The 27,962-nt window shown below is 41.7% G+C and overlaps 1 protein-coding gene, 2 long non-coding RNA genes and 2 pseudogenes across 6 annotated transcripts; 1 reads left to right on the top strand and 4 right to left on the bottom strand.

The window, feature by feature from the left end:
* Window positions 1-1,344: 1,344 nt before the first annotated feature.
* On the bottom strand, window positions 1,345-6,230 carry LOC149113453 (uncharacterized). The gene is made up of 2 exons (XR_016206811.1): window positions 5,746-6,230; window positions 1,345-1,513 (listed from the first exon to the last, which is right to left on the bottom strand). It is a non-coding gene; the product is annotated as an uncharacterized LOC149113453 (long non-coding RNA).
* A 258-nt stretch (window positions 6,231-6,488) lies between these two features.
* Window positions 6,489-14,181, top strand: LOC149113454 (uncharacterized). 4 transcript variants are annotated; one of them, XR_016206809.1, is made up of 4 exons: window positions 6,489-7,095; window positions 9,265-9,348; window positions 9,737-9,834; window positions 11,655-14,181. It is a non-coding gene; the product is annotated as an uncharacterized LOC149113454 (long non-coding RNA). The 4 variants fall into 4 exon arrangements; XR_016206810.1 differs by lacking the exon at window positions 6,489-7,095 and having other exon boundaries at window positions 8,694-9,348; window positions 11,655-12,442; window positions 12,756-14,181; XR_016206807.1 differs by lacking the exon at window positions 6,489-7,095 and having other exon boundaries at window positions 8,700-9,348; window positions 9,737-9,860; window positions 11,655-11,782; window positions 12,223-14,181.
* A 596-nt stretch (window positions 14,182-14,777) lies between these two features.
* LOC149113455 (uncharacterized) lies at window positions 14,778-15,158 on the bottom strand. The gene has a single exon (XM_089288519.1). The coding sequence runs from the start codon at window positions 15,156-15,158 to the stop codon at window positions 14,778-14,780; it is 381 nt and encodes a 126-aa protein (XP_089144645.1).
* Window positions 15,159-17,432: 2,274 nt separating this feature from the next.
* On the bottom strand, window positions 17,433-23,133 carry LOC149113456 (uncharacterized; annotated as a pseudogene).
* Window positions 23,134-23,882: 749 nt separating this feature from the next.
* LOC149113457 (uncharacterized) lies at window positions 23,883-24,513 on the bottom strand (annotated as a pseudogene).
* Between the last annotated feature and the right edge of the window lie 3,449 nt (window positions 24,514-27,962).

Here is a 27,962-nt window from a genome sequence, read left to right on the forward strand (position 1 = left end):
AAATTGACAGAGAGTAACAAGTTTGTGCTAAAAAACTGAAGAAGCTGGCTCAGACCAGTCTTAAAGCCAGCATCTACTTACAGTACTTGTCAAGAGTTCCTGACTTGTGTATGTGGGAAGGCTCTCTGTAATGACCTATATGGGGAGGCTCAGCTCACGATGAGTACCTTTTTCAGGCTTCAGGTATAAACTTAATGATAGGGATTTCACAAGTTGAGGTGTATGAAAGGGTAGGAAAATCTGTCATTTAGGGATTCCATTCTTCTGGTTCTAAAATGTTGTTGAAAAGCTCTCATTTACTCTCCTGAGCCAGAATGAAGAGATTCCATAATATTATTTATTAACTTCTTTCCAAGGGAATAGAAAAGGGATGCAGTATTCTTAAATAGGTGTGTTAAAGGGGTACATTTATCCTTTTGCAATGTAAGGTCGACAAAAGAGGTGCCATTTCTATCAAAATGGTACAAATGTATACAAAAGGGTAAGGGGTAATGGACCTTGAGATAAGGCCTTTCCATTTAAAACTTTGTAGAATACCCCTCCCCCCCTCCCAGCGTGTGAAACAAAGATGTTCAAATTATTGTTTTGTGAAAAAAGGCAATTATTAAAAAACAAAACAGTGCCAAGAGATTAAGTGATTGTCAATGCAAGTTTCCATTTGTATTTTGAATTAAAATGGGTATAACATGATCCTCAAGTATACTATGCAGCTTCACAGAGAGGCCCAAACTGATGATGAAAACATATGTTTTAACACTTAAAATTCTATTTTTGCTTCTTCCCTTGTACTTTGTGATCTTTTTAGGGAAATTCTGAAAAGGTCCCCACCCCCCCCCCCCCAAAAAAAAAATTCAAATTTTATATACAAATCACTTTTTTATCTTGAAAATGGTCTCAGAGACAACAAAACATTTTTATGGCTAGCTAAACTACTTATTAGGAAAATAAAAATGTTCAAGGAAAAAATGAACAGGAAGAAACAACAAATTAACTTTTTTTTCAGAAGAGCTACTACTTGTATATTTTTTTAACTTACATGTAGGTCAACATAATTTGTTTGCGCAATTCACCACAAAAGAAAACACCACAGAAAGGAGAACTATAGTTGTGGCATCTGAGCTACATTTTTAAATGGAAACATTTCCCATAAAAAATTTCCGAATTATATTCTTACCAGTACAACAAAATACCAACTATATTTTGCAAAGAAGTATACTTAATTAATAAAATTGATGTAGTGAAATTTTCTATTTAATTTTTGTACACCTGATCTTACAGAGTGCAACCTTTGGTTTAACTGGTTCACTTTACCGTTAAGGAATAATTAAATAAATCACACCAGCGTGGCTTTGTATCTTTATTATAATTCTCATTATCAGTAGAGAAATCACACTTGTACACTGGTCCACTGATCAATACTCTTACGTGTATGTTAAACATGGGAAAGCAGGTTACATCATCTAATCATAACATTGTATGCCTGTGTGGGGTGTATATGCCAGGAGGTAACCACCTAAGAAAAGACAAACATAAATTATGTCAATGTGTCAATGACTCACCCTAAGTGGGTATTATGCTCATTACCACCTTAATAAACAAGATATATTAAAGTATAATTTTTAACTCCGCTTTAAACTTTTCAAACCTACAGTTTGTTTTCACTTTCAGAGAGGTCCTTAAATTCACAAGCACACCACCCACCCCCCTCAACCCCAATTCCTACTCTCCCATAGCCAGGATCTCATTTCAACCCTCCAATAAATCAGTAATTTTTTTCTAATTTTGGTCTGACTTAGATTCATCTCCACTCAGCCATGAAAGCAATGGTGGTAGATTTCTGTATATTTGTTGGTCTAGTTTACTATTGTTCTCAGATTCCCACCTCCCTATTGACAGAATTAAATTCCATTAAAAAATAAACTACAGTAGTTTAATCAAATTAATGCAGAGGTAAACATTGAACCAGAAAATACTATAATTTTGGTATGAATGATACCAAAGTATAACTTACATAATTAATATCACATCTTTTCTATTGTAATTTAAGACAGTGCAGCTACTAATAGATTGACCACAAAAACCTAAAAACATGACTTTAGAAACACGGGTAAGTGAGAATATTGCCAGTTTTGCTTTTGCCACCAACCACTCTGCTTTTAAAAAAAAATACATGGAAGATAATGACAAAGCAATAACAAAACCAGCCAACCAACCTCTGGCAATTCAATAAACACACCAAATTCCCCTGCAAAATCCTCTTCAACACCTTACAGTACATGTAAATGTCAGCGGCACAAATTCAACTCAATGATTTGGCATGCTTAACTATCATCAAATGTTTACCCCTTGATTCAGAATTTTTAGGAGTATCAAATAGAATTCCACTATAGATTACAAATGCTGTTTATCTTAACAAATATTTGCATTAATTCTGAAGATATTTAAGTTTAAAATGTGTAAAATATATGCAAATGAGAGGACTGATGATGTCATACACCAAACCCAATATTACATCAAGTGCAGACCATATATACAGCAGAGATCATTGAAACTTGGTAGCCTTATAGTTCTACAGGCAACACACTAATATGGCTATAAAAATATGTTCCCAATTGGCAACTCAATCTTTTCCAGTCCCCTCTAACCCAGTTTCAATAATGCAGTGATTTTCAGCTTGAAAAACATTAATCAAGGCCATGAGGTGGCCAGAAAGTCTAGAATATTAGAGAAGGTCTGAAATGCAGTCTGTTGCCATGGTAACAAAACTGTTAAGCTCATATTATGTAGCACATCTGCAAATTGCATCATAATAGCACTGTCCCCACTGGAGCCCATGGTTCAGTAGTTTACTTGGACAATAAATTTCATAACTTTCCTGGGGGACTGGATGATCTAAATGGTATGTGGGAGACTCCCAGAATATTTGCAAGAATGTACGACTATCTCTTCACAGGTATTCATTAATAAATAAATAAATAAATAAATAAATAAATAAATAAATAAATAGACACTAACACTACTAACATGATTGAGTTTGGAAAATATACATATTTTTAGTTTATGATATTTTGAAAAATTCCCCTCTCCCATCTAACATGCTGATCTTCTTTAATTTGGTACTTGAAATTGATAACAAGGAAGCTACACCTTGGCAACTCGTTGGCCAGGATATATTGCACAGTCTTCACATCAGATAATGGGTCTGTACATATTATTTATGTATTTATTAAATAGAGATCTCCCCATCCCATCCCTATGGAAATTCCAATTTTTATTAATACTTTTCTTTAAAAGGTTTGGCTTTTGAGACCCTCCCCATCCCTGGAATTTCCAATAATCTCCTTGGGGTGGGTATGGACATTTTCTAGAACCACACAATAAAACAAATAAACAAACTTTAAGATAAAATGTTGAAGTATAAGTCAGTGGGACATATATACATTGATCAACTTATAAAGACATGACTGATCATTACAACATACATGTACTATACACAACTTAAGCAAAGGTGAAATTATAGCCTGAAAAAAAAATTAGGTGTGAACTGGATTCTAACCCATGACCTCTGTGATACCGGTGTGATAACTTAATTAATTAAAGTTCTATGCTACAACATACCAAACTGCTAATTTATTATGAAGTGACACAGCTAAAGGAGAGTTGTCAAGAAAACAACTTTTTTGTGAATTCTAAGATCAATATGAGTCTTCTAAATTTAAGATTATTATACCTAACAAAAGACAACAGTAGGGCACTGCACTGTGTGCTCTCTCTACACACTCTTCCAGGCAGGATAGTAATACATATACATGTACCTTTTTTTTGTTTGGAATATACTGTTACTGCATGGTCATACAAGAGGTACTAGTTGCTGCTGAGTAGTCTTAAAATAAGTGAACTAAGTGTGACAAAATATAATGTATATTAAATCTGCACCAGTTCAGTACAATTTAATACCAAATTTTAATCAGCCGAAAAAAAAAAATTGTTAGCACCAGATATTACATGTACTTTGTGAAGGCTTCTGGAGGGGTTATACTTCTATAAAGTACCTGGCAGCAAGTACTATTTTGATTTACTAAAGCAAGACAGCTGTAGTAACTGCTAAGAAAATGTGTTTTGTACATCCCAGAAAACTTGGGTGGGGGTCAGTGCAGCCCTCTTCACAAAAGTTAAACTCAACCTATTTATGACCATAATCTGTGATTTTCCCTACCCCATTTATGACTGTTGTGACTGCTACAGTTGCCCTAAACATAAGTTTTGAAGGACTTTTGTTGATGGTCTTATCAATAATGATGAAAATTGAGGTAGCTTATTCTAAAAAACATAACAAATTAAAGACTAGAGGGCAAAAGCCTTACCCTAGAGTATTTATGACCAAAACGGCTGAATAACCATACCCTTTGGGGCTGCACAGCTGTATATAGCACATAGAGGAGAGTTCCCCCCCCCCCCCCTACCGCTGGGGCAGGAATCAAAATATTATTGCCTTGATAACATAATAAAGATAAAATCTCAAAATAATCAAGAGTTACATATATGCAGGGGACTTCACTAACAAAATGATGCCTGTTGCTTGCTGTAAATTGTATATAAATTACTCCTACAATGTGCCAGAATTCTGTTAATCTGGTCACCAACAGGTCACAAAAATCTGACTGTATAATTAATAAATAAGAAAATGACCGACTGAGCTTTTGTTTGAGCCAGAATAGAGTGGCCATAATAACTAGGTGGCTGTGTTAACAGGGGTGGCTGTATGGTGAGGTACATTCCACAGTAGTGATAAAGATGACACTCTCAAACACCAGTACCCATAAAGAGTTTGGACAGTATATTTTGCATAATCAGTTGGAAGAGGAAGAGGGAAAATGGAAATAAAATAGAATGGCTCTTGTGTACCAGAGACAACCCTTTCCCCGAGTTACCCTGGCAGAGCTAACTTTTCACTTATTTCTCTGCAAAATTCAACCAACCGTTTACACGAGGATGACGAACCAGACTTGGGGGTGAGACAATTCAGGTGGGCAAGTTGACTCGCCTTGGCAGCTAAAGTAACCAACAACTTTTCTTTGAGTATACACAAACACTTTGGCTCGCCTAACTGGAACAACTCTCAGCATGGCGAGTGTCACGTAATGCCTAGATTTAAGATTTAAAGCAGCAATTTGTATCAAAGAAGAGAAAATTAACTCAGCAAAACCCACTCTGATCAAATGAGTGAGGGAAACTTAAACAAAGAGGGATAGTTGCACATTTGATTATTCAATAAGAGTTACGAATAATCATGCAGGGTCAACTTTTACTCGGCCTACATGGGCTACATTTTCTCATACAAGCACTTGATAAAGTTGCCTCAGGGGGAGGGTTATCCCGGGTACCCGAGACCATACAAATGGGACCTGTTTTGCCTCAAAGAACACCCCCACGATTTTCAAAGGGGAAGGTCTATAAAGAGGACCTTAACTTAGGGCAGCTTCAATGGCAGATTCCCTCTGATGGCTTGGATTTGAATAATTGATTTAATTACTTTTAAAGAGGACTAGAACTTAAAAATCTTGCTCGAATTTCGATCCAGCGAGGCATAAGTTTCCATGTCGTGAATCAAGTTTTTACTGGGCGTTTTAAAAGCACTCACCAAAGAGAAAGAGACTGATGACCCCAAACTACCGATACATATGTACTGTATCTTACTGAAAACAACAATCTTCAACGAGAGATGTAGGAATGTGAGATACTGACCTTCAGCATGCGATCCAGCTTGTCTCTTCTACCAATACACGTGAGCTAAGAGCAACAAAAGCTCTGGTGACAGCGACTTTCGGAGCTAAACGGCTTCTGTTAATTATGTTCCCGTAGTACACAGTGCAAACTATGGCCAGCAATACTTCATCCAGGTTGTTGTTAACATTATAGGCTATTGCACTTATTGTTATCACTAAATCACGAACAACAAGAACCAAAAGTCGGAACAACACCAGTTTTGCAAATGTGTAAAATACGCCCGACGATGACGGAAGGCTCTCCGTTATTTTGCTTCAAAACAATAATAAACTTTTCTCTTTTCCCGAAATTTTTGCTTCAAAAGTCGAAGTAATGTGTCTGCAACATCCTTCCATACTCAATATAAAATGAAACGAAACTGATGGTTTACAAATAGAGGGAAATGGTGAGTAACCGAAACGCCATTTTCTCGCTTTCTGAAACGAGCCGCGAAGCTCAGTTTAAACCGGATGTGACGTCATTTTTTGTTGGATGATGCCTATACGAAAATTTCAGGAGTCTTCTGCCCCGCCCCTGAAGGAAACCCATGAATTGATTTTCCCATGGTTATCATGGCTAGCGGTATTGCTCGTGGGCGCGTACGCACGACGGCGACGACGACGACGACGACGACGACGACGACGACGACGACGACGGAGTTGCGCAAGATGGCGGCCATACTCCAGCTAATAGGTTGACAGAGACATGCACCCTCAGTTGGTAGCGGGTGAACGCCATTTTTCTTGGCGGGATTTTTAAAGAAAAACGATAGCGGAGGTTGATTTAATATTTTTAAGACAGGGTTGCGCTGAAGCAAAAGACAGAAAGCAAGAATTAACAGGCAAAGAAGTAGCGAAGAATATCGCGAAAAAGACTGAGCGGGCCAGCGCTGGGGAAGGAGGCGAAACAGTACTGAACAATGCCGTGAATTATAGCTAGTCAAGGGCTAGAGAAAGGAGGTGAAATAATACCGAACAATGCCGTGAACCAAAGCTAACGAGGGCTATAGAAAGGAGGCGAAAGTACCCGACAAATTGATTCAGAAGACTACCGAACTCCCCATGGCCAAGTTCAAAATTCGCGCGAACGTGATGCTGTGCAGCCGTGCAAGAAAATTCAAAAGTCACCTGATTTGGTCAGGTGATGAACATTAGAGAAATCAAACGTACCCGAGTGTTTTAGAGAAATTGCAAAACACTAAACGTAGCGGAAAGAAGTGGTTGATTCGTTGATCTATCGAAAATATAACTTCAGTTTAGTCTTCACAACTTTTGCTGCAAGTTTCTGCCTGGAAGATTTACACTGGCCGAACTGAATTGCCAACTTGTCGTAAGTGACTTTTGTTGTTACGTTTGGTATGAAAATTAACAAGTTTCCTCGGCGATATAAGCTTATTTTCAATTGGAATCCATTAAAAGTCTTCCTTATTTGAAGCCATGCTGTAAGAGATTTTAAAAATTGCACCGTTTTAATTTCGCTCTTCTCTAAACAATAACACGTGGGTCGCTTTGGAGGTTGCTGTAAGTTGTAAACAAATTATGTTTTCTATCGATTTTCGTCGTCAATTTAAGCTTATAACGTCACATCTAAAAATAAGCTTAACCAAAATCGTACTTGTAAACACGGCCGGGCGAGTTTTGAAGTTTTCTCTGATTTAGTTAGCACTGCCGCTTCGTAGACTGCTAAAATTTGTTCTTCTGTTGTTGAAAACTGAACCAAGAAAGGTCTACAAACCATTTTAAGCCGAAGCGAACAGGATTTGCTAAATTTACTTTTGTTCCTATGTGAATATTTGCATATTGTGATTACAAAGTATGGAGATTTCCTCGTTTTGTTAGTTCAATTTATTCGGTTTGGCGAAATGCTTTTGTGAATTCCGAGGTTAAATTGGTTGAAGACTGGTAAAGCTACTGCCAATGAAATGACTGCATAGCTAAATTAAGCCGTCGGCAAAAATACAGACTCTCAGTAATATTCAAATTTAAGCGTGAATAATTTTTCAACTTTAACACCGCAAGCTTAAACGAATTTTCTTTACCCTCTCTTTTATTCGGTCACCGTTCACTGAAAAGGGATTTGCTGTTGATACTCGAGCTCAGATGTAGTGATATGCATCTTGTGTTTATAATGTAGATTTCCTCGTTTTATTTTGTTGTCTGTCCAATTAGTTCGGTTTGGTGAAATGCTTATATAGTCCAAAATGTCGAGTAGACGATTATGCATGGCAATCCTGTCTGCAAATGAAGCTCTGCTTTGATTTTGATTGGCTATTTCATGTTATTTGTGCCATTGCTTTTGGTTGGGGGTACATGGACCGTATTTTGTTAATAAGAGGTTATTCCCCAATGCGGTATTTACACTTAATATGGAAATGTTCCAAAAAAGTGAGATAGTACTAATTGACTCGGTAAATTGAACAGTGTAATAGAAGTTCTTGCCCTGACCATTTCTGAGTACTAAGAAGAACTTTTACATACATATATACACAATTTAGTTGGAGAGAGTGCTCTCCTATCTCCACTCTCTCTCTCTCTTTACTCTCTTCTTCACACTAATTTTTTATCTACTAACTTATTAAATGAATGTCACTGACTGTTTTCTTTGTTGTGCATGCATACTTTTTTGCTGGTCGAAGAAAGTTTCAGTTTCTTCCTGGCTGTACAGTTTCCTTTCTCCTGTCCTGTACCAATTTGTTTGTGATATAACTTCGTGAATTCTCTATTCTCCTTAAATTTTATCTCATCAGGTTGATAGAATGCACTCTCAGAGTGTTCCATCATTGTCTTCAGTCGCTACAATTTTCCGGAAAAAAGCAATAGTTTTCTTAATTTCCTTTTACTTTGTGTTAGGACTTTTTAGCCTGCCTGTAATTGGCCCATGGGCATTACGGGAGAATAATTTTCAAGTAAAGAACTACATTCGTTTTAGTGTTGAGTATTTTAAATTGTTATGAATTAGGCATTTATTTTTATTTTTTATATTTTTTATTTTAGTCCCACGCAATGTTTTATGGTTTTACCGAGGTATACCATGTAAATGTAAATAATGCACTGGAATTGGCGAATCAGAGTGTGCATTATATCGGCTTTAAACACAAACCACATATTATAAATGACTCATGTAAATGATATTTTTATTACAGAGAACTGGACAGGGCAAGAACTTCTCCTTCTTTTGTGAATTTATATATTAATTCCTCTCAGTGCTGTCAAAATGTCTCAGGAACCTTCATTTCTGATAATCTATTATTTTCCACCATACCTACAGCACAGAAGCTCACCAAATCCTAACTGCTAACTAACATGTGTGTATCTCTAGCCTTTGCTGTGTGCTACATGTATATTCTGTTATCCTGCCTTAACTGCTAGGAAAAATTTTGGCAGAGCTGTTTCAACAGTTTCACTTAAATTGATTTCCAGTAACAGCGCTACATGTAGCAGTGTTATTGAGTGTGAACTTTATGGGGGATTTTAAATTTTTATTTTTTTATGATTACAGACGACAACAAATATACATGTGTATACATAACCTGATGTTGGTGTTGGTTACAAACTGTAGTTCATAATAGTCATCCTATTACAGGTAAGGGGGAAAAGTTCAGAGAGTTTAGAACATTTCTTCCCCCAGCACACCTTCTGTCTATAGGTGCAATAATTGAGAGGTTATATATATGTATGAAGAGTAATGTAAAGTTACTGTATAAACTTAGCATTAAAATCTGACATTTGAATGCCTCCTTTTCTAAAATTAGTCATGATTTAATTGTTATCACTCCCTGTGAATTCATAGAGATTCCAGAGGCAATTATAACCTAATGTGGAAGTCCTGTCTTCAAGTGAGGGAAAATGACACAAAAGAGTTACAATGAAAGTAAAGAGAATTGTGAATGTTGATATGGTGTACATTATACATCTTGTAAAGGCATTTGGTGAGTGCCAAAGGCATAACATTTCATGTATTGCTTTTTCAGGACAAATTATATAACAGTGACGTTTTAAAAGGTGTGATGAGAAAAATAATGAGGACATTGTCCAGGCAGCATCAGTTTATGGACAGCATATGCAGACGGTAAGAGGAACTGTAAGCACTACCATGTAAGTTAGTTTTATGCTTATGACTTCTTGTTCTTGAATTTTGTGTCATTTCATCACAAGAATAGGTAACGAAAGATGCAATAGTTGTTGCAATATATTTTTGAAGGAAAACTTATAAGTCTGCCTATGCTGGATAACAGCCATGTGTAAACTGAATGTGAAGCAAACAATATGTTAAATATGGGGCAACCCTAAAACCCAGAAACCTGAATCCGGAATCTGGAACCAAAAACCGGAATCCAGAAACTGGAAACCGGAATCCGCAAATCAAAGAAAATAAGTTCTTCAAGTATGCGAAAATTGTTTTGCTTAGCTTTTCGACTGTAAAAGGTAAGCTGCCAAGTAAAAAGGACCTCAAACTTAACCTTTTTTGAAACAAAAATTCCCTGTCTGTTGAAATTGTGCAACCGTTATTTTTAGTGAGGGCTATGATTATGAGAATCTCAGTAAAGTGCATCTTAATTTTATTCCAAGCACCTCGAGAGTGTCTAAAATAAGCTTTCTGGTAATTACCATTTTGTTTAATAAGTGATCTTCAATTTACCGGAAGTATAAATTTATCCTTTATGTCTAGTACATACTGAACAAGATAGAAAATGTCATAGAGAACAGGATATCCATCAGTGGCAGCCCCCTGTACATTGACGGTCACGCCCCCCAATTTCGAAGTCCAAGGGCTTACCCGTCTGGTCTAAATATGAAATTTGATTTTTCCAACAGATACAAGACCAATTCCAGCTTAACACAATTTCCACACATACTGTGACAAATCAGCATTTCATATTCTTGGCAGCCATCATATTAAAACAATTTGTAGAAATGCTGCACACTTACTTCCGTCTGCTTCTCACTTGCTGACAGATCAGACCACATGCTGTTCAAAGATGCTAAAAGACTGCCAGAAACTCACTGCAATAGCCTATAATAGCTTGTTGTTAATGTGCTGCTCACCAGTCTTCTCAGAGCAATTTGATCTAGACAAGAACCGGGCTCTCACCAGGGTCAGCTTGAACAAAAGATGGGTAACTTAGCCTATGAGCAGGCTCTCATGTTTGGGCTGGGGGTGTGATTGGCAAAGCCGCATGAAGGCTCTTGGTGACATGCCAATGCAGAAAAACACTAGACACCTATTTAGCCTGCTCAGACAATAGAGACAGATACTAGAGCCTGCTCGCAGGCTATGAGTAACTCTATCCACCCAAAAAATCAGTAACCCTGACTGGATAGTGATGTACCGAATGAATAGCTTTATGCAGCTTTTGAACAACGGGGCCAGATATATAGCTAAGGGTTGTTCAGAACTAGTCAATAATTTTTTAGCAATTACAGTCTGTGGCTGAAGTAAAGCCAAGAAAATAAATAACAACAAAATGATTTTTGCTCATATTTATTTATTAGACATTGCTGAAGTGAATTATTTCTATCATCATTCATAATATCTGGATTCCAGATTCTGGTTTTTGGTTCCGGATTCTGGATTCCAGATTCTGGATTCCGGATTTCGGTTTCCAAATTCAGTGTTTTAGGGTTGCCCCGGATGATGTATGTGCATATGTTAATCTTGAATAATCTGAAATTTCAGAGAGTTTAAAAATATCATATCATATCTGTGATGGTTCTGAGGTGGAGGGCTGTTACATGTACATGCAAATGTCTCATGCACGATTTTTCACTCATTATGATTCAGGTGCAAATAGTTTCTGTATCTGTTGATGTGCAACAATCTACACCAATATTTCAACCTAATAATGTACAGTGTATATTAATTAACCAAATTATGCTGTTTGTTTTTAGTTGGCCAGTGCTACTACATAGTAATGTGATGTTGAAGTGCACAAATTTACAAACATGCCCAGTGTCAACTTGTCAAATACATGTATATGAACTGGCCAGACAGTGTAGATTACAAAATTCTCTGAAAGGTAAGATGTTTCTTAAACATTATTTTGTAATTAATGATTTCTCAGACATTGTTTTCTTCAAGAAAAGATTCATACCCCACATGGAGGTTTTTTCTCTATTAGAGCTCTTGATTCCTGATACTTTAATTTGGAATTTCTAAAGACTGGCCGTGAATGGGTGTTGGGTGTGAATATCTTCTGGAACTGCACATTCATTCATTGAGTAGGCAAGAACATCAGTATTTATCCTGACAAACTCTGATTTTCTTCTGGAAGCTGAACTCATATACAGTTGTACAGTTATATGTACAACCAAACAGCCTGGATGACCCTGTGATTGGGACTGTGCACATTGTTGTAACCCTCAATGTTCCAGTTGCTTGTTTGAAGCAAATTGCATTTGCTCTCGAAAGCAAGTGGTGAAGTTCATAACAGTTATGTAAGTTTGCTTTGTATCTCAGGGCAGAGCCTGCCACAGTGAAAGTTGGAGTACCAACCCCTAGCATTTGATTCACTACTAACACTCAGTAAACAGCTAACAATGAAGTACACTGTATATCAAAGAAAGGAATTACATGCCTGTTCCTGTCAGTCAATATATGAACAGGTTACAGATGGGGAGCCTGTATTAAAACATCAAAGATTTTCAAAGCAGCCATGGCCTGGTGAGATATTTCTGAGGTAATATAAATTTAAGGTCCTTATGATTGCTTATAGGCATTGATTTTTATTGTAAACAATATCTTACTGAGTGTATTTTTCTTGTGTGCTAATTGTTGGAGAACACAGAGGTCACTGTTATGACAGAGATATTAATTTGTGAAAAGTTCTATAAACAAATGCATCTGGGAACAAATTAATTTATCATGAATGCAGCTTCTGAGAGATCCCCAATATTAATGGAACATACACTGTTCATACAGTACATGTAAAAGAGTTTAGTAATTCATTACTTATGATTGTAATGCTTTGTTTGGTTTCTCTGTATTTACAGACAACTTGATGGGATTATAAATTCTGCACCAAGTTCATTGAATAAACTGACTTGGAGGTTCAGTTCTGCAACCCATCCTGTTTGTAGTAATATCATAGCTGCAACATTGTGACAGATACACTGCATTACATTATTAAGAAACACATATTAACTAATTATTTTTAAGTGCCTGTTAATTTAATCAGTTTTTCTTAGAGATAATTTACTCATGGTTTATTTAAATAATTGGCTTTTTGGCTTTAAAATGATATTTATTGAGCTTTTAAATCAATTTTGTGATAATCTGCATTGGACATGGCATAAATTGATATTTTGCCAACACGAAATGGAGAACTGGGTCTTAAGCAAAGTTGCAGGATTAGCATTTTTGTAGAAAGAAAGGGTTGAGAAATTTGTGACATTCTACAGACAGCCTTGCCATTCGCAATGTCCGATAAGGTTAATTTGTTCCATTCTGTTGTAGAAATAGTGTTCTCTAATTTATAAATTATTTCAATCTGTTGTTTAAACGATTGCCTTATAACCCCATGTCTGGCTTTGGTGCATGTAGGATATTGATGTATTTTTTTATCCATTTTGCTGTAAATTATCTTAATTGATGTGTCAATCAAAACATATCTTGGATATGCTGGGCTCTTCTGACAAATGTACCTATGCCTCATAACCTTTGAGTGCATTTGGTTGTGTAGTGCAGACAAAATACATGTACATAATATAACTTCCTCTTAGCTCACTGATAATTCTTGGTATAATTTAATCATGGCAAAATTAATCAATGGAACCCAATCGCAGCTCTTGTAGTCCACAATGCCAGTCGAGAAAAAGAACAAATCACATTGAAATTGAATAATAAAATTATTATTAGAAGCCTATGCAAGTATTCATGATCAGCAAAAAAAAAAATATCGTAATTACCATTCATGCGAGGGTGATTTTGCTTATTGCAAACCCTTCCAGCAGGAGGAGACTCCATACAATAGTGAAGATGGCGAAATGTATCTTTGGGGACAAGTTAGAAAACAAAACTTTCCAACTTTTCACATATGTATACTGTTTTGGTATTTTTGTGAGATTTCATTTGGTAGAGATTCAGGGACTGAGTATATTGTAACCACTGCATTTCAATCAGTCCCCACAACAACAAAAATGTGTAAACTTCTTTTGTGTGGGAGTCCCCATGTTAACTAAGGAAGAATATAATGATTAATGACAATGCCTTGTCTTTCTGAATAAGGTAGGAAAGAACAAGAAATGCCACCAAAAAGCACAGAAGACAGTTCTGTTATGTGATCAAGATTTTTGGTAGCTTCCCAGAAATCCTTGAAATCGTGGCTCTATATTTCATAATCACACCATCTTACACCTCGATCTGCTGAAGTAATACTAGTTCCGGCTGAAACTATTAAATCATTCGCAATTTACCTCATACATGTTGGATTATTTTCATTAGTAACAACATTCCGAAAAATAACTGAGGAGCTCCGCTTTTAGGCTGGCCTAAATCTATATATTAGACGCATTAATTCGCAGCCTCTTACATAAACCATGTGACCCAGGTTTTTTCTTTTAAAAGTAGATACAGTGTATCGTGTGTGCGTGTTTTTGTGTAAATATGTGTGTGGTAACCGTGAATTCCTGTATACTTAAATTTTTGTAAATTTACACTAAGCAATGCAGTGTTCCAGGGGGTCTCGGGTCAAAAACCCGACAAGGTCAGCGACATGACCCGGCAAATTAATAGAAAATTTATGATGATTTGGTGGGAGCATTGGAAATTGACCCACTGGAATTCCTCATTGGCACCATACCTTGAAAACGTATCTGGAACCCTGCAATGTATAAATAAAGACAAGAGGGGAAAAAAATCATCATTAAAACTAAATGTCTTTCGATAACAGTAGTTAAACTTGAACTTCGCGAACGACCATGGATGATCCAACGCGCCTAATTTGATTATGCAAGTGCTCAGTTGGCGGGTGGTGGTAGATGCGATGCATTTCCTCGATGATCAACTGTGCAAGCTCATGGTGAGTCAATTACTTTGGGATGTCCTGTTTTGTATGGTAGGCATTGTGCTCTCTGCAGTCTTCCACCAACAACTGAGAATCCATCTTCCATCCTTCGATCAAGAGATTTAATTCCACTCTTCTTGTGGATCTCCTGGCCGATCTCAAGACACAGTATCTCGTCGACGAAAGACTCAACTTGCGCCCTCTTTACTAGACAATTCTGGACAGCTCTCAGTTCGTTCGACGTAAGTGCTCCAAGTAGACATGCTTCTTTCTTAACTCTTGCATTCTTTGCGAATCGCATCACATAAGCTGTAACTCTTCTTAGTTTGGTCAGAGACGAATACTTCTTCCACCCTAACAGCACCTTGTTTTCTGAGATGCACCAGCCCATCTTTCCGTCTTCTTTTCTTTCGCGTTATCGTTCTGGCAAGGTGCCTTAATCTTATTTTCTGGCCAGAGCTCTGCTGATTTATACAGAAACTTGGTTCCCCTATTGCCCGGGGGGGGGGGGGACTCCCATATAAAATGGACGGGGATGCTCGTCGGAAATTTTGAATTTAACCCCTAAAAGAGACCAATCTGGGCGTGGCCGAAGCTTATACAGACCCCTAAAAGAGACCAGTTTATAATACAGACAAATAAAAAGTACAATGACTTTTAATGATGGCAAAGACCTTATCATCGAATACTTTTGCCTACAAGTAGTTTATTGTTTATATGAACCGAGTAAATATAAAGAATCAAAATTCTTTTTTGTTATTTCTTCGCGTGCAACCCTAAACGAGACCTTGACGGCTAAAAATAATAAAATTTTGCCCAGAACACCCTAAGCGAGACCAAAATCCGAAATTTACACCCCTAAGCGAGACGACGAGCATCCCCGTCCATTTCATATCGGAGTTCCCCCCCCCCCCCGGGCCCTATTGTAACCAAAGCCTGCGCCAAGTTCTGTAGGACTTAGTCCCCGGGTGATGTCATCTTCAGGATAAGCCTCTGTCGGCACATATCTCCAACTCACTGCGCCCGCCCCCCCCCCCCCCCCCCAGTGTGGCCTCGAGATTGCTCATGATTGTGTGAATCTCAGATACCCGGTTTCCGAAGAATGCTTTGTAAGTGGAACTTGTCTGGTTGATTCAATGTAGGGCTGTGGTTATCTTCCCTATATTTCTGACCATCTCTTCTACCAGTGTTTCAGTTAATCGCACAGCAACTAGAGCTACCATGAACTCCCGTCCGCAGACAGACTGTGACTTTAAATGGGCAACACGGCCTTTTCCCGCAATAAAGACTGCACTCTACTGTGTCATCTGTAAACGTTCGTCTTAGGTACGCACACGCGCCATAGGCATCCTGGCCAGCGTAGCAAACTACATGAAGTGCAGTCTCTCGGATAGGTTTCTGCTCTTGACGTAGAGCTCTCGGAGTTCTCACTTCGTCAAGTTTTTCTGCTTCCTTGCGCCATTCACGCCACTCTCGAAGATCAGCTTCTTTCAACTCGTCATCCCATCCATACTTCAAACGATTCAGATTGTGCAGGATGATCTTACTTCTAATTGAGAATGGGAGGAGGCGTTCTCGCGCATCCCAAACAGAGAATGCCTGGCTCAAGATTTTCCTCTTCGTGGTATCTGGATCCCCCTTCAGTCCGGTAAACTGGAGCATATCTTCCTGGGCATCCCAAACGACGCCCAAAGTTCTGTCTCTTGGTAACTTATCTTCACGCGGCTCGAGGAATCGTGGAGATTTATCTTGCTCCGGGATGGTTGTCAAGATGTCTGGGTCATTTGTCAGCCATTTGTGTAGGCGGAAACCTCTACGGCGCAACAACTCTGTCATCTGCTTCCGCATTTTAATAGATTCCTCGCGAGAATCTGTTGATGGTAGGCCATTATCCATGTAAAAGTGCTTGTAGACTGCTTTCACACACAGAGGTACATGTAAATCTTCCCCATTCTCATCAGCATTTCGCCTCATAATGTAGTTCGCTCTGGATGGCGCAGGCACTTCTTCAAACACTGTTCTCTCGAACTGATACACGCTTGGTACTTCTTCTAAATAGTCTTTCCATTAGAATCTCATCGCTGGCTTATCACGATCAGGGAGACGAAGCATATGGTACGTTTCTTTCACATCAGCAGCCATTGCAATTCTTCCTTCGCAAAACCTGAGGAAAACTCCAAAAAGAGAGGACAGAAGATCTGGTCCTGTCTAGATCTTATCGTTGAAACTTTGTCCCATGAATTTTGCCGATACATCGTATACTCTTCTGAGACGATCAGGTTTCTTGGGGTTGATGACAAATCGGTGTGGCAAGTACCAAGTCACGTTACTATCGCACTACACTTCTTCTTCGCTCAGCTTCTTCACGTAACCCTTCTCAATGTCATCGTGGATTGACTTTGCATATCTCTCTCTGATCTCGGGACAACTTTCAAACGTCTTCTCTAGGGATTGCAGTCTCCTCTTTGCCATTTCGTAATTGTTGGGTGGAGATGGTTCTCTTCTCTCCAAAGTAGACCTGACACACGCGTCTTCACTCGCACTCTTAAAGGTTGTCTTTCTATTAGTGACAATGCTCGCTTGTCCTAAATCGAACGGGTTGGATTTGCAAGCTTCACCACGCCTAACGCCAGTAGTCTAAATGGACACACACTAGGCCCCGACGAACTGTAAGCTTTATCTTTAATGCAAGCGAAATCTCCCCGTAACGAGAACTAGGTACAACCAAGATGGCGGACGAATGAAGACTGATCGTGCGGGCTTTTATACAACAATGAACGCCGCTGACCGACCGACTACAGCGGAGTGCCGCTGGACAACCAGCCTACTGGCGTGGCTTCTTTTTCCTTCTTAAACAAATAAGCATGCAAACAAAGAAACACTAGGCGATAAGTCGGTATGGAATACACACACAGGTTATGTACGAGAAATGTACTGTATGAAGAGCAGTCTTAAAGTTTCGGACCAGATAAGAGGGAAAAAAAACTAAACAAAGGCTGAGAGACAGCTAAATGTCTAGAATTGTCCGGCTACGGCTAAAGGATTAGAATCGACCGGGCTACTTCAACTCTACTACATAGTCCTGAAGACGTTGCGGGAGACGCCGTTGCCGAGTTGGACGTTTGTTCACTGCAGGGCTAACACTTGGAGAGGGGGCAGGTATAACTTCGACGTTATCCGGCGAACCGGGTTGGCTATCCTCACCGTATCTCGGGACATCTTCTGCCGGGACAAAAGCGGAAGGTGGGGACGATAACTCGATAGGGATCCCTGGGGCAGGTGGAGGTAACGGGGGGCTTTCTGGGGAAGGTTCCTCGTCGTTAGGAAGTCCTCGATCATCAATAGGAGGGCTCTGGTCGACACCGATGTCAAGATCGCAGTTGCTGGACTCTTCTTCACTGGGCGCCAGGGCGTGTGTACTCGGATGGGAGCGACCTCATAGCACTCATTCTTCTTCACACGGTACGAAACGTTTCGTAGCTGTGAGCCAACAAACTTGCGAACATTGCACCACTCACCGTCCACTAAGACAACGAGGTATCGGTCACGACTTTGGGACTTATTACGATCACAGTAGAGGTAAACTAAGTCACCAACAGTTATTGAAGGAGGGCTGCGCAAGTCACTACGCGGGGCTTTCGACGTTTCACTGTGGGGATGGTTTACCAGTCTTTGTAGATGCTGCTCGCGTATTAGCGCCTGATCTGTTACGGGAATCTGAGAGTTGGTAAACTGATCTCTCTGAGTCCACATTTCTCTAGAGGATAGGCCGTGGTAGCGGATTCTTGAGTTCAGGTGGGCAGTGGCTACGGACAGAGTCCTAGGAGAGACAGGGCCACCTTCCGGTTGCAACCGCTGGAGTTCGTGTTCCAACTCTTGGATTGCTTTTTCAGCGACAGGGTTCTTGTTCTGATTCTTCACGCGACCTATCTCATGGCTAATCTTGTGTTGCAATAGGACTTGGTCATTCACGAAAGCTCTGAAGGCGGGCGCTGGATCACACCGAATGACAGCGTTAGGCCCATCAAGGGGTCGCAGGCCGACGCATAATTGGATTAACCCATCGCGTAAGGTCCCGTGCTTCTCGTCTACCACGAGGAGGGTCGAAGTATAGGAGGTAACGCACTCTCGGAGCACCAAAATAAGTTGGCGAGACTACTTCAGGATATCGGCTGCGAAGGAGACACCCACTGCTGCTGGAGGATCAGAAGTTGACTGTTCTATAACAGCGTGGGGGACGTGGCGAAGTGCAGCGCAAGGATGACAACCAAGAGAAACGCGCTCTATGGCCTTGTCTAGGTCAAGGGCGTAAAAGTAGCGGCTGACAACATTCTTAAGCTGGAGACACGATGGGTGAGACAACCTGAGGTGTAGGGCGGTTAATAAACCATCTAAGACCTGTCTGGGCACTACGATACAATCACGCGAAGGAGCCAAAGGCTCAGTCTTTTTCACGACTAAGAGGCCATCACTGGAGATAGAGGCGACAGACAAGTACCTTTTCACGTCCTTAATGTTAGTAAGCTTCTTGGAAGGACGAGTCCCTTGTATTAAGTGGGCATGCGTTCGACGTAAGTCCGTGCACTCAGATTGGATAGACAACCAAGTTTTTCGACTTGTGAAAGGGAGGTTCTTCTGACCAGATAGGACGTCCTGGGCAGATAGGTGTCGGACGACAGATTCCTCAGCTTGGGTGATGAATTTGCACACCTGACAAGAAGGATCAACGCAGTCCGGTGCATTGCGGCTTGCAAAGTCAGAAGGTAGGATCGCAGCACCGGCAACATGCCTCACGTTGGCTTGGAAGCGGCTGACAGTTGACAAATAAGTCGACACTCGCGGGCTAGCAGAAAACTCTCCCCTGCACATTTTCTCGCAGGCCTGGACACAAGGGTTACTGTCGGTGAGCACGCAGGCCTTGTGTTTAGATTGTATTAAGTAGGGGCTAAAGTGTTTTGTTGCAACACTAATCGCAAGTGCTTCAACTTCGCACGGTAACCAGGATAATTGGTGACTACGCAACTTTGCACTAAAGAAACCAGCGAGGGCTAGCTTGTCACCCCGCGAGATGTAGAGAGTGGCGGCGATGCCGGGTCTCTTGACAGCAGTGTCGGTTACGATCCATAACTGGTCATCTGGCTTCGGGAGTAATTGTTTGGCTAGACGCCACGGCAGCTTGAGCAGACTTGAAGGCTTCAGTAAGATGTTCGGACCAGACAATGTCATCCTGGGACTGTTTCCCGGCTACAGCCTCGTCAAGGGGGGCCAATAGAGCAGAACAATGTGGAACAACGCGGGCAAGGACCTTGACCGCACCGATAAAGGACTTCATGCCGCCAACTTTATTGGGAGGACTGCAGGAGGACAGTGTTGAGACGCGATGAGGGCTGGCGCGAAGAGTGCCTTGGGACCAAGTCCAACCCAAGATGGAAGTAGTTTTGGGGTTGATGATGGTCTTCGACGCCGAAAGGCGCAGGCTAGCTTTATGGAGAGCTTAGAGAACAGAAGACCAATTTCGGAGCAACTCGTCTGGGCTGTTGCCCCCACAGTACAGATCATCTGCTATCTTGGCTACGATACCAGCCTGGAGGAGGTCACCCAAGACGCGACACATGAGCTCTTCAAGTGCGGTTTCCGAGCCAGGTATACCCATGGCCGACCGGGCATAAACGCGTACGCCCCGGAATGGGGTAGCGACTCCGCAGTACTTCATGGACTCACGGGCGAGAGGGATCTGATAGAAGGCTCTGGTTAGGTCTGAGACGATGATGTGTCTCCACTGGGCTATGCAGCGTAGGGTAGAATCCACGTCCGGGAGCAGGGAAGGCTGGGGTTTGTTATAACGACCTACGTCTGCGAAGTCAGTGACGAGACGAAAGCCACCCGACGACTTTTTGACCAGGAACAACGGGTTAAGATACTCGACAGAAACATCAATGTCTTCGGGGCGACGGAACACGCCAAGATTTTCCAATTCATCGAACTTCTGCTGGAGCTTGACAAGTTTATCGCGACCGTACAGGGGGAGGCGACCTTTACACTGAGGAGGCTCTACCGGGCCCATATTTACTTTTGCCTGAAGGGGACCAAAGGCGCCATTGTAGCCGGTAATTGCTGGATCAAAGACGGAGTCGTACTGGACCAAAAGGTTACGGAACTTGCTTGTGATTTCTGGAGGGAGGAGGTTGTCGGGGTCTAGTGCCACGCCCTGGGAGTACTTTGACTCTGAAACTGAGACTGAACACACCTTGTGGTACGGAAGGTTGTCAACTGGGTTGGAAGACTGATCCTGAGTAGACGGACAGAAGACAGGGCTGACCTGGCAAAAGTGTTCATTTCGTTTCAGGACATAAGGCCTATCTGAGAGGTTAGGAATACGCACTCTACCAGCGACGCTTCTGATGAGACAGGGAGGCGGCCACATGTCGACGAATTTGGCCGAACGGGCGTTAGTGGCGTCAAATCGAGGCTCTAGAGCGTACTCAGCATCAGGTAAGGAATCTTCCGGGAGAACTGTTTCTATAAAGTCGCCAGGCCAGACAGTGGTAGAAGAAGAGGGTGCACGCAGTACTTGTGCACTGCTGACAGCATTGTGAGTCGGAGGATGGTTGACAGATCCGTAGGTGAAGATGGTACCATCCCCAAGGATGACCTGGCGTTTGGCAGGACGAATGGTTATGTCATTCGCTTCCATGAAGGGAGTACCAGCCAAGACATCTACGTCCAGATTCTCCACATTAAGACCTTCAAATTGAAACGAATGACTCCCACGGGTGAGGCTCAGGCGAGTTTCCCGCAGGACTTTCAAAGGAGAGGAGCCATCCGCTTGATGAGCTGACTGTGAACTGTGCCAAATCTCTGCACCGAGCCTCTGTACAGCGGAGAGCCTGATCATGTTACCTGTGGCGCCGCTGTCAATAATGACTCTAGCCTGATGACGGCCGAAAAACGTGTCAATGTACGGGGACTGACGTACGAGGACCCTCCTGGATGCATCAGACGTAAATGGATCACTCTGCTCAACCAGATTCTGATGACGTGGCGGGTCAACATTACTTGACAAAAGGTCTAACTCAACGTTGTCGTCATCCAGAATTGAACCAATCTGACGAGCTTTCAGAAGGTACAAACGGTCCTGTTCAGGAAGGAACCCACATTCGCTTAAAAAGTGGCTGTGAGAAGCGCGGCCAGCTTGTTTACAGAGGGGGCATTCTTTCGCCTTTTGAGAGGAGCGTCCCGGGAACCTCGCAGACGACTTACTGTAGGTCGGTGTACCCCTCCGAAAAGAGGACTTCTGAGTGGCAAATGAGGCTCCTGTACGCATGACTTTTGTGTCTTCAGCAGAACGGATTTCATCAAGGAGTGAGTCCAGCGCCTGGGAGATCTCAGGCTTTAAGGACGCCAAAGTACGAGACCGAAGTTCAGTTCCATATCGTTGTTTAACAAGTTTAGGTAAAGCAGGGTTAATCAATCTCAGCCACGTTAAAATAACAAAATTCTCTAACGTCGGTCACAATTCCTCTTCCTCCTCAAGAACAGAACCGTGGTGGAGCAAGGTGTGAGGTTTAATTAAACTGTCCTCCACAAAAGCCACAAGACGCTGGAAAAGATCTTCCGGGCGCTCATCGAGGTTCAAATGAATGTCATCCAGGTCTAAAAAGTGACCCCCAGTAGTCTGGAATCCGAAATGAAGTCTAATTGTCTGCCATATGTCCCCAATACAAGTAGAATTCTTGACAATCGTATTACGAGAGATAATTGGGCAATAATTTGCAATCTGGCCTAGCATGAGTTCGAGCATGTTTACCTTTTGGGTAGCAGTTCGCCTTCGAGCAGCTGGAACCGACTCCCCATCATCCGTGTAACCGCGTAACGGGCTCGCCCTAGTCTTTTTCAGCCACGACGACCCTTCGCCCAAAAATGGCGCGAAATTGGCGTCCAGAGACAAGGTGTAGAGAAGATTCCAACTCTCGAAGGAGGTTAAAGTTTCGTTCTTTGAGAAGCACCACTGCTTGGGGGCTCTGTTAGAAGACATCGCAGCTTACGGAAGAAGACGATATCGACAACCGACTCTTGGCTGCTCGGGAATCCCGACGAATCTGTCGATAAAGTGCGTTGGATCTGACGGGAACGTGATGATTCGAATCTTTACCGCTGCCACCACGCCAGTAGTCTAAATGGACACACACTAGGCCCCGACGAACTGTAAGCTTTATCTTTAATGCAAGCGAAATCTCCCCGTAACGAGAACTAGATACAACCAAGATGGCGGACGAATGAAGACTGATCGCGCGGGCTTCTATACAACAATGAACGCCGCTGACCGACCGACTACAGCGGAGTGCCGCTGGACAACCACCATACTGGCGTAAGGTTTCTATCTCCCACTGAGTCATGACCAGCTGCTTCAGCTCCTCATCTTCAACTGAACTTCTTTCATACATTTCGAACCCATTGTATGGCGATGCTACTCTTCGCTCACCGGGTAACCAATTAGTCACCGCCCATCCAAGTAATGTCTCAACTGCATATTTTACAGTAACTGTCTAATTTCTCGCGCGCTGATTGGCTTATTTTTATCATCAATAAGAGTACAGAGGGATAAAATTTTAATTAATCAAGCTTTCAATTTCAACTTTCAGCTGTCAAACTGTCAGCTGTTTAACCAATAAGATTTCATGGACTTTTTTAAGTAGCCAATCAAAAAAGCGAGAAAAGCTATTGACAATGTTCGCGTCATTTTGAATAAAATTCACTTATCTTTGTTTACGACAAGTTTGCGGCGTCTTTTCCCCTCATTTATTCCCGGTTTTTGACCATTTTAGGGTCTTGTTATTGTAAAAAACAAATTGACATTAGTTTTTTATGCGTCTGTCCTCTTATTGATGATAAATTGCGCCATAACATTGCCAAAGTTTACTGCGGAACCATTCGCCTGCGGCTCGTGGTTTGAGAGCCACTTTGACAATGTTATGACGCAATTTATCATCAATAAGAGGACAGACGCATAAAAAACTGACGTCAATTTGTTAAAGGTACTCTGTCAACTTCCGGTTGACCTGAAAGTTTTGCAATTTGTTTTGGTAGAATCAAGTCAGAGTTGTTAGTTCCAATTATGAGTTGCACTGGACCCATGTCGGTGTCACGTAAGTCCAAGTGCCTCAGGTGTTAATACTCTTGCTTGATTGTCGCCCAGTTCAACTTCTGATTCCTACCATTCGGGCTAGGAATTGTCTTCACATCTCGCAAGGAATACTTGACTTCCTCTTTTCCGACTCGTGCGACATGGCATTTCTTGATGTGCTGGGAAGTAAACACCTTCTGCACATTTACTCCTTGAATTTCGAGATCAACCTCTTTACCTTGAAGCCCAAGTGAGAGCGCTGAGCTTTCATCTATGTGTTGTGTTACAACCTGAGTCACGTAACGCCATCACTTGTTGTTTTCCTGTTTCTCCAAAGACAACTATGGGAAGCACTTCAACCAAAGCACGACGACCAGTCTCACAACCTGTGTACGCTGATTGGCGATACCCCTCGAAAGGCTCCACAGCCTAGCGTGGTGACGAGTCTTCGCCTTCTAGGGAGACAGGTAATGGATCTCTCAACTTCTGGCATTCGTTCTAATTCACGTTTCACTTTTGCCCGTTCAATAAATTATAATTCGACTTCATGTACAAGGGTATGATGACGCATGTCACAGCTCTCAACTTTGCATCCGTTCCTACTACGACATTTACTGAGACGATTTTAGCGGGCAAAAGGAGCCGTTACTTTCAAATGGTTTAAAAAACGTTTGTATGATTTAATTTAGACAAAGCGGACGCGTACCATGAGATCAGTTAAAAGTTCCGTTTATATATGTTACTAACTGCACCCACATAAACAAAGCAAACTGTAGCACGAAAAGGTAATGTAGGGCGGAAGTATAATGGTTGCATTATATCGCAGTGTTACTAATGGCATGACCCTGTATCATTTGACTCTGCTGCCAAACAAGTACGGCTTCTAAATCATAGCTTCAAGGTAGATTTAGTTAAGTTCTATATAAAACCACAAACAAATAACTCTTTAACTTGTTCAGTCCTGCAATCAGGCTGATTCATCTTTATTGCGCTTGAGATCAGAGTTTCTCTTCTAGTGCCTTTTTCAAAGGGCCACTGTTTTCGGGTGGGTCGTTACTTTCGGAATTCTTCGGTATCACTCAAACCAATCAAACGTACACAGCCAATCCAATGAACCAATCAAAACTTGAATGAAATACATGTAGCTGTCGTGAAGTGCGGGAAAACGACTGCGAGCTAGTCACAATTGGTTTTGGCTTTACTTGTTACCCGGGCAATGAGGCCTGGGTTTAAATTTCGGCTCTCTTTTTTCACTCGGGCCTCCGTAAGAAGCCCGAGTCATAAAATGCAAGCGTTTTGGTCGCCAAAAGGGAGGTAGACCATGGAAACTGGGGACGAGAATCGCGAAATTGCTCGCTCATCGTGACAGAATGCGGCGTTTTGCGAAGAAAGTTTTGGTGAGAATCGCGCCTTATACGTTCATCTCGCATACAAAGATGTCGATCGTGTTCGGAAAGGGTCGGTCCACGAATTATATTGCTTGAAAGCCATGCCAGCCAGGTAAGCAAAGGTCAAGCTCAAAACCTTCTCGTAAGATGACAACTGAGCCGATCGCGGTATGAGTTCAAACTACGAAAACACTGACAAAAAATAGGCAGTCAATGACTGCATGTGGCTACTGTTGTTATTATCTAGAGCATTGCAGTAAAACAAATCATATTGCAATAAAACGAGCTAAATACGAAAACGTTTTTGGACTGGTAGCTCATTAAAAACATGCGACTTGTTTCTTGCGCCGCGCGAAATATGTGCTCTCCAAATTTGTAAAGATAACACTTTCGGTGACTTGAATTAAATATCTTACCTCCAAGTTAGTTGGCTTTCTAGTTGGGCGCAGGAGGAGACATATTGTGCGGGAAAATGAAAACTTCTATTTTGCGGGGAATTGGGCGGGATTATTGACTAGCCACTGTTCTTGCCAAGTCCTAAGGAAAATCTGCATTGACGATAGTTTAGCCAAATTTATTTCACCAGTAGTTCAAATATATTTAGCAATAGTAGTGTAGCACGCTCTTCGGGGCGGTAGCCAATCAGCGTGCAGCAAAAAATGACGTGGCAGTCTCTCGACCAATCAGATTGCAGCATTTGCTGACGAATTAAAAAGTGGGCGTGGTTTGAAAAAATTGATGACGTCACAGCTCAGGTGATGACCAAATAAGGGTCATCAGCGATAGTGGTGATTAAAAGTTTTGAGAGGTGCCGTAGTCGTCGGCTGCGCGCGCGGTCAAAGTTCAGGGGTAGCCGTAGTCGTCAGCTGCGCGCGCGTCAATTTTTTTTGAGGAGTGGGTAGCGCGTAAAAGGTCTCAATTGACACAATTTAATATGAATAAATGTTTTTAATTATAAAGTAACAAATGGTTTTACATTTGAGAAAGGTGGGATCATTGTCCGTTGATCAGCTGGGCTTCGGCGATTCCTCGGGGTGGTTCGTCGATCCATTGAAAAAACTTGCAGGTGCGGTTGGGGCACTTGAGATAGAGTCGGCCTGGGTTATTGACGGAGTGGGAGGTGGCCAATACCAGGGACTTGTTACACAGACAACGGAAACGGGCTGGGTCTATTTTCTTGTAGCAGGGGTGGGTCTGTTCGGCAACGCGTTGCAAGTAGGCGCTCACTTCACTGGCTCCGCAGATCACATAACACTTGGTGAAGAATCTGGAAGAGGGGCACCGGTAATACTCCCAGATACGTCTGTCGGGGGTTTGCACACTCCCGAATTGCATGGGCGCCCAACAACGCGAGCAGGTGTGGTATTGTTTTTTCAGTTGGTCCAAGAACTGATCGGGGTTAAACTCCTCCAACACTTGCACTTCGGTGAATTCCCCTTTGTCGTCCACTTCTGGTGACACTTCTACGAGGTTGTCTTTCCTGCACTTGTCGAGTCCTATTAATGACATGAGGCCACCTTGAATGCGGGTGGATGTGAGTCTATGAGCGAAAAATGAAAAATAAGTTAGTATCCCAATCGATTGTTTTCTCGTAGCAGTCTTTCCAGGACGTGCGTGGTTTTTCGCGCATTTCTGGGAGTCGGTCTTTGTCTTCGCCAGTAATGGTTACGTTTCATTTCACTTTTGACTTGTTGTCGTTTCTTTGAGAAGGCACTCCATGGTTCGGAGAAGCCTTTGAGAGGTACTGTGGTCCAACGCACGGAGTCGGGCGTGATCTCTTTGAGGAGTACGCGTTTTTTGAAACGTACACGAGAGCGTGTTTTGAAGAGCCATCGGTCTGACGTATATTGTAGTTTACCTTCTTCTCTCTTGGGTATATCCAGTTTCAGTTTCTTGCGAGCGGCTTTTTTTTTCTTGTCGGGATACTTGGCGGGGGAATAAGCTCCGTAGTCGATGTGACCGTCTGGTCCGAATTTACCGGACGGATCATTCGGGTCGATATGGGGTACCTCTTTGGGTTCACCGAGGGAAGTCATGACACCTACGAGTGTCTCTATTGAATAATGTGTGTGATTTGAAATTGCGTGGATCGATTATATTGCGTCTTTCGAGGACCAATCAGAGACACGTCATACTCTGGCCCCTGATTGGTCGTGAATAACGCGTGACCAGTAAAAGTGGAGATTGCGGCTCGGCTATAAAAGGCGCGCGCGTAGGCTGCATTCGTCACTTGTGCAGTGATGACTCGTCAACCCAGAGTTTTGAATGAGACAGACGTGAAAGAGATTATTGAAGATCTGAGAAAAGAATTGAACCTATGTTCTGAGCGTTTGGAAAGAGGCGAAGAAGAAGGTGAAAGACCCTTGTCTCATAAGATATTTGACTTGGAGTTTCGTATCGTCTCTCCTTTGTACTATAGGCTTCAGAGGCACTTGATTGACTGGGGTACACGAAGTCACTATCCTCATTTGCTGGAGTTGGAGATCACGAGGCGCTTGGATCGAGAAGGAAAGAAGTTTAACGATTACATAGTGTTTTGGTCAAAATGACTTACTACAGCAACTCTAACCAGATTCGGGAACTAGTCATGCAGATTGTGGAAGAGAAGGTGAAACCCTTGAACGCTCTCGAGACTTTGTCATACGTGACAGTGTACATTTTTGACAATCTCTTTGAACCGTTA

Source organism: Orbicella faveolata, unplaced genomic scaffold (assembly GCF_042242905.1).
Source record: "Orbicella faveolata isolate gen_17 unplaced genomic scaffold, um_ofav_v1 contig_15, whole genome shotgun sequence".
NCBI classification, from domain to species: domain Eukaryota; kingdom Metazoa; phylum Cnidaria; class Anthozoa; order Scleractinia; family Merulinidae; genus Orbicella; species Orbicella faveolata.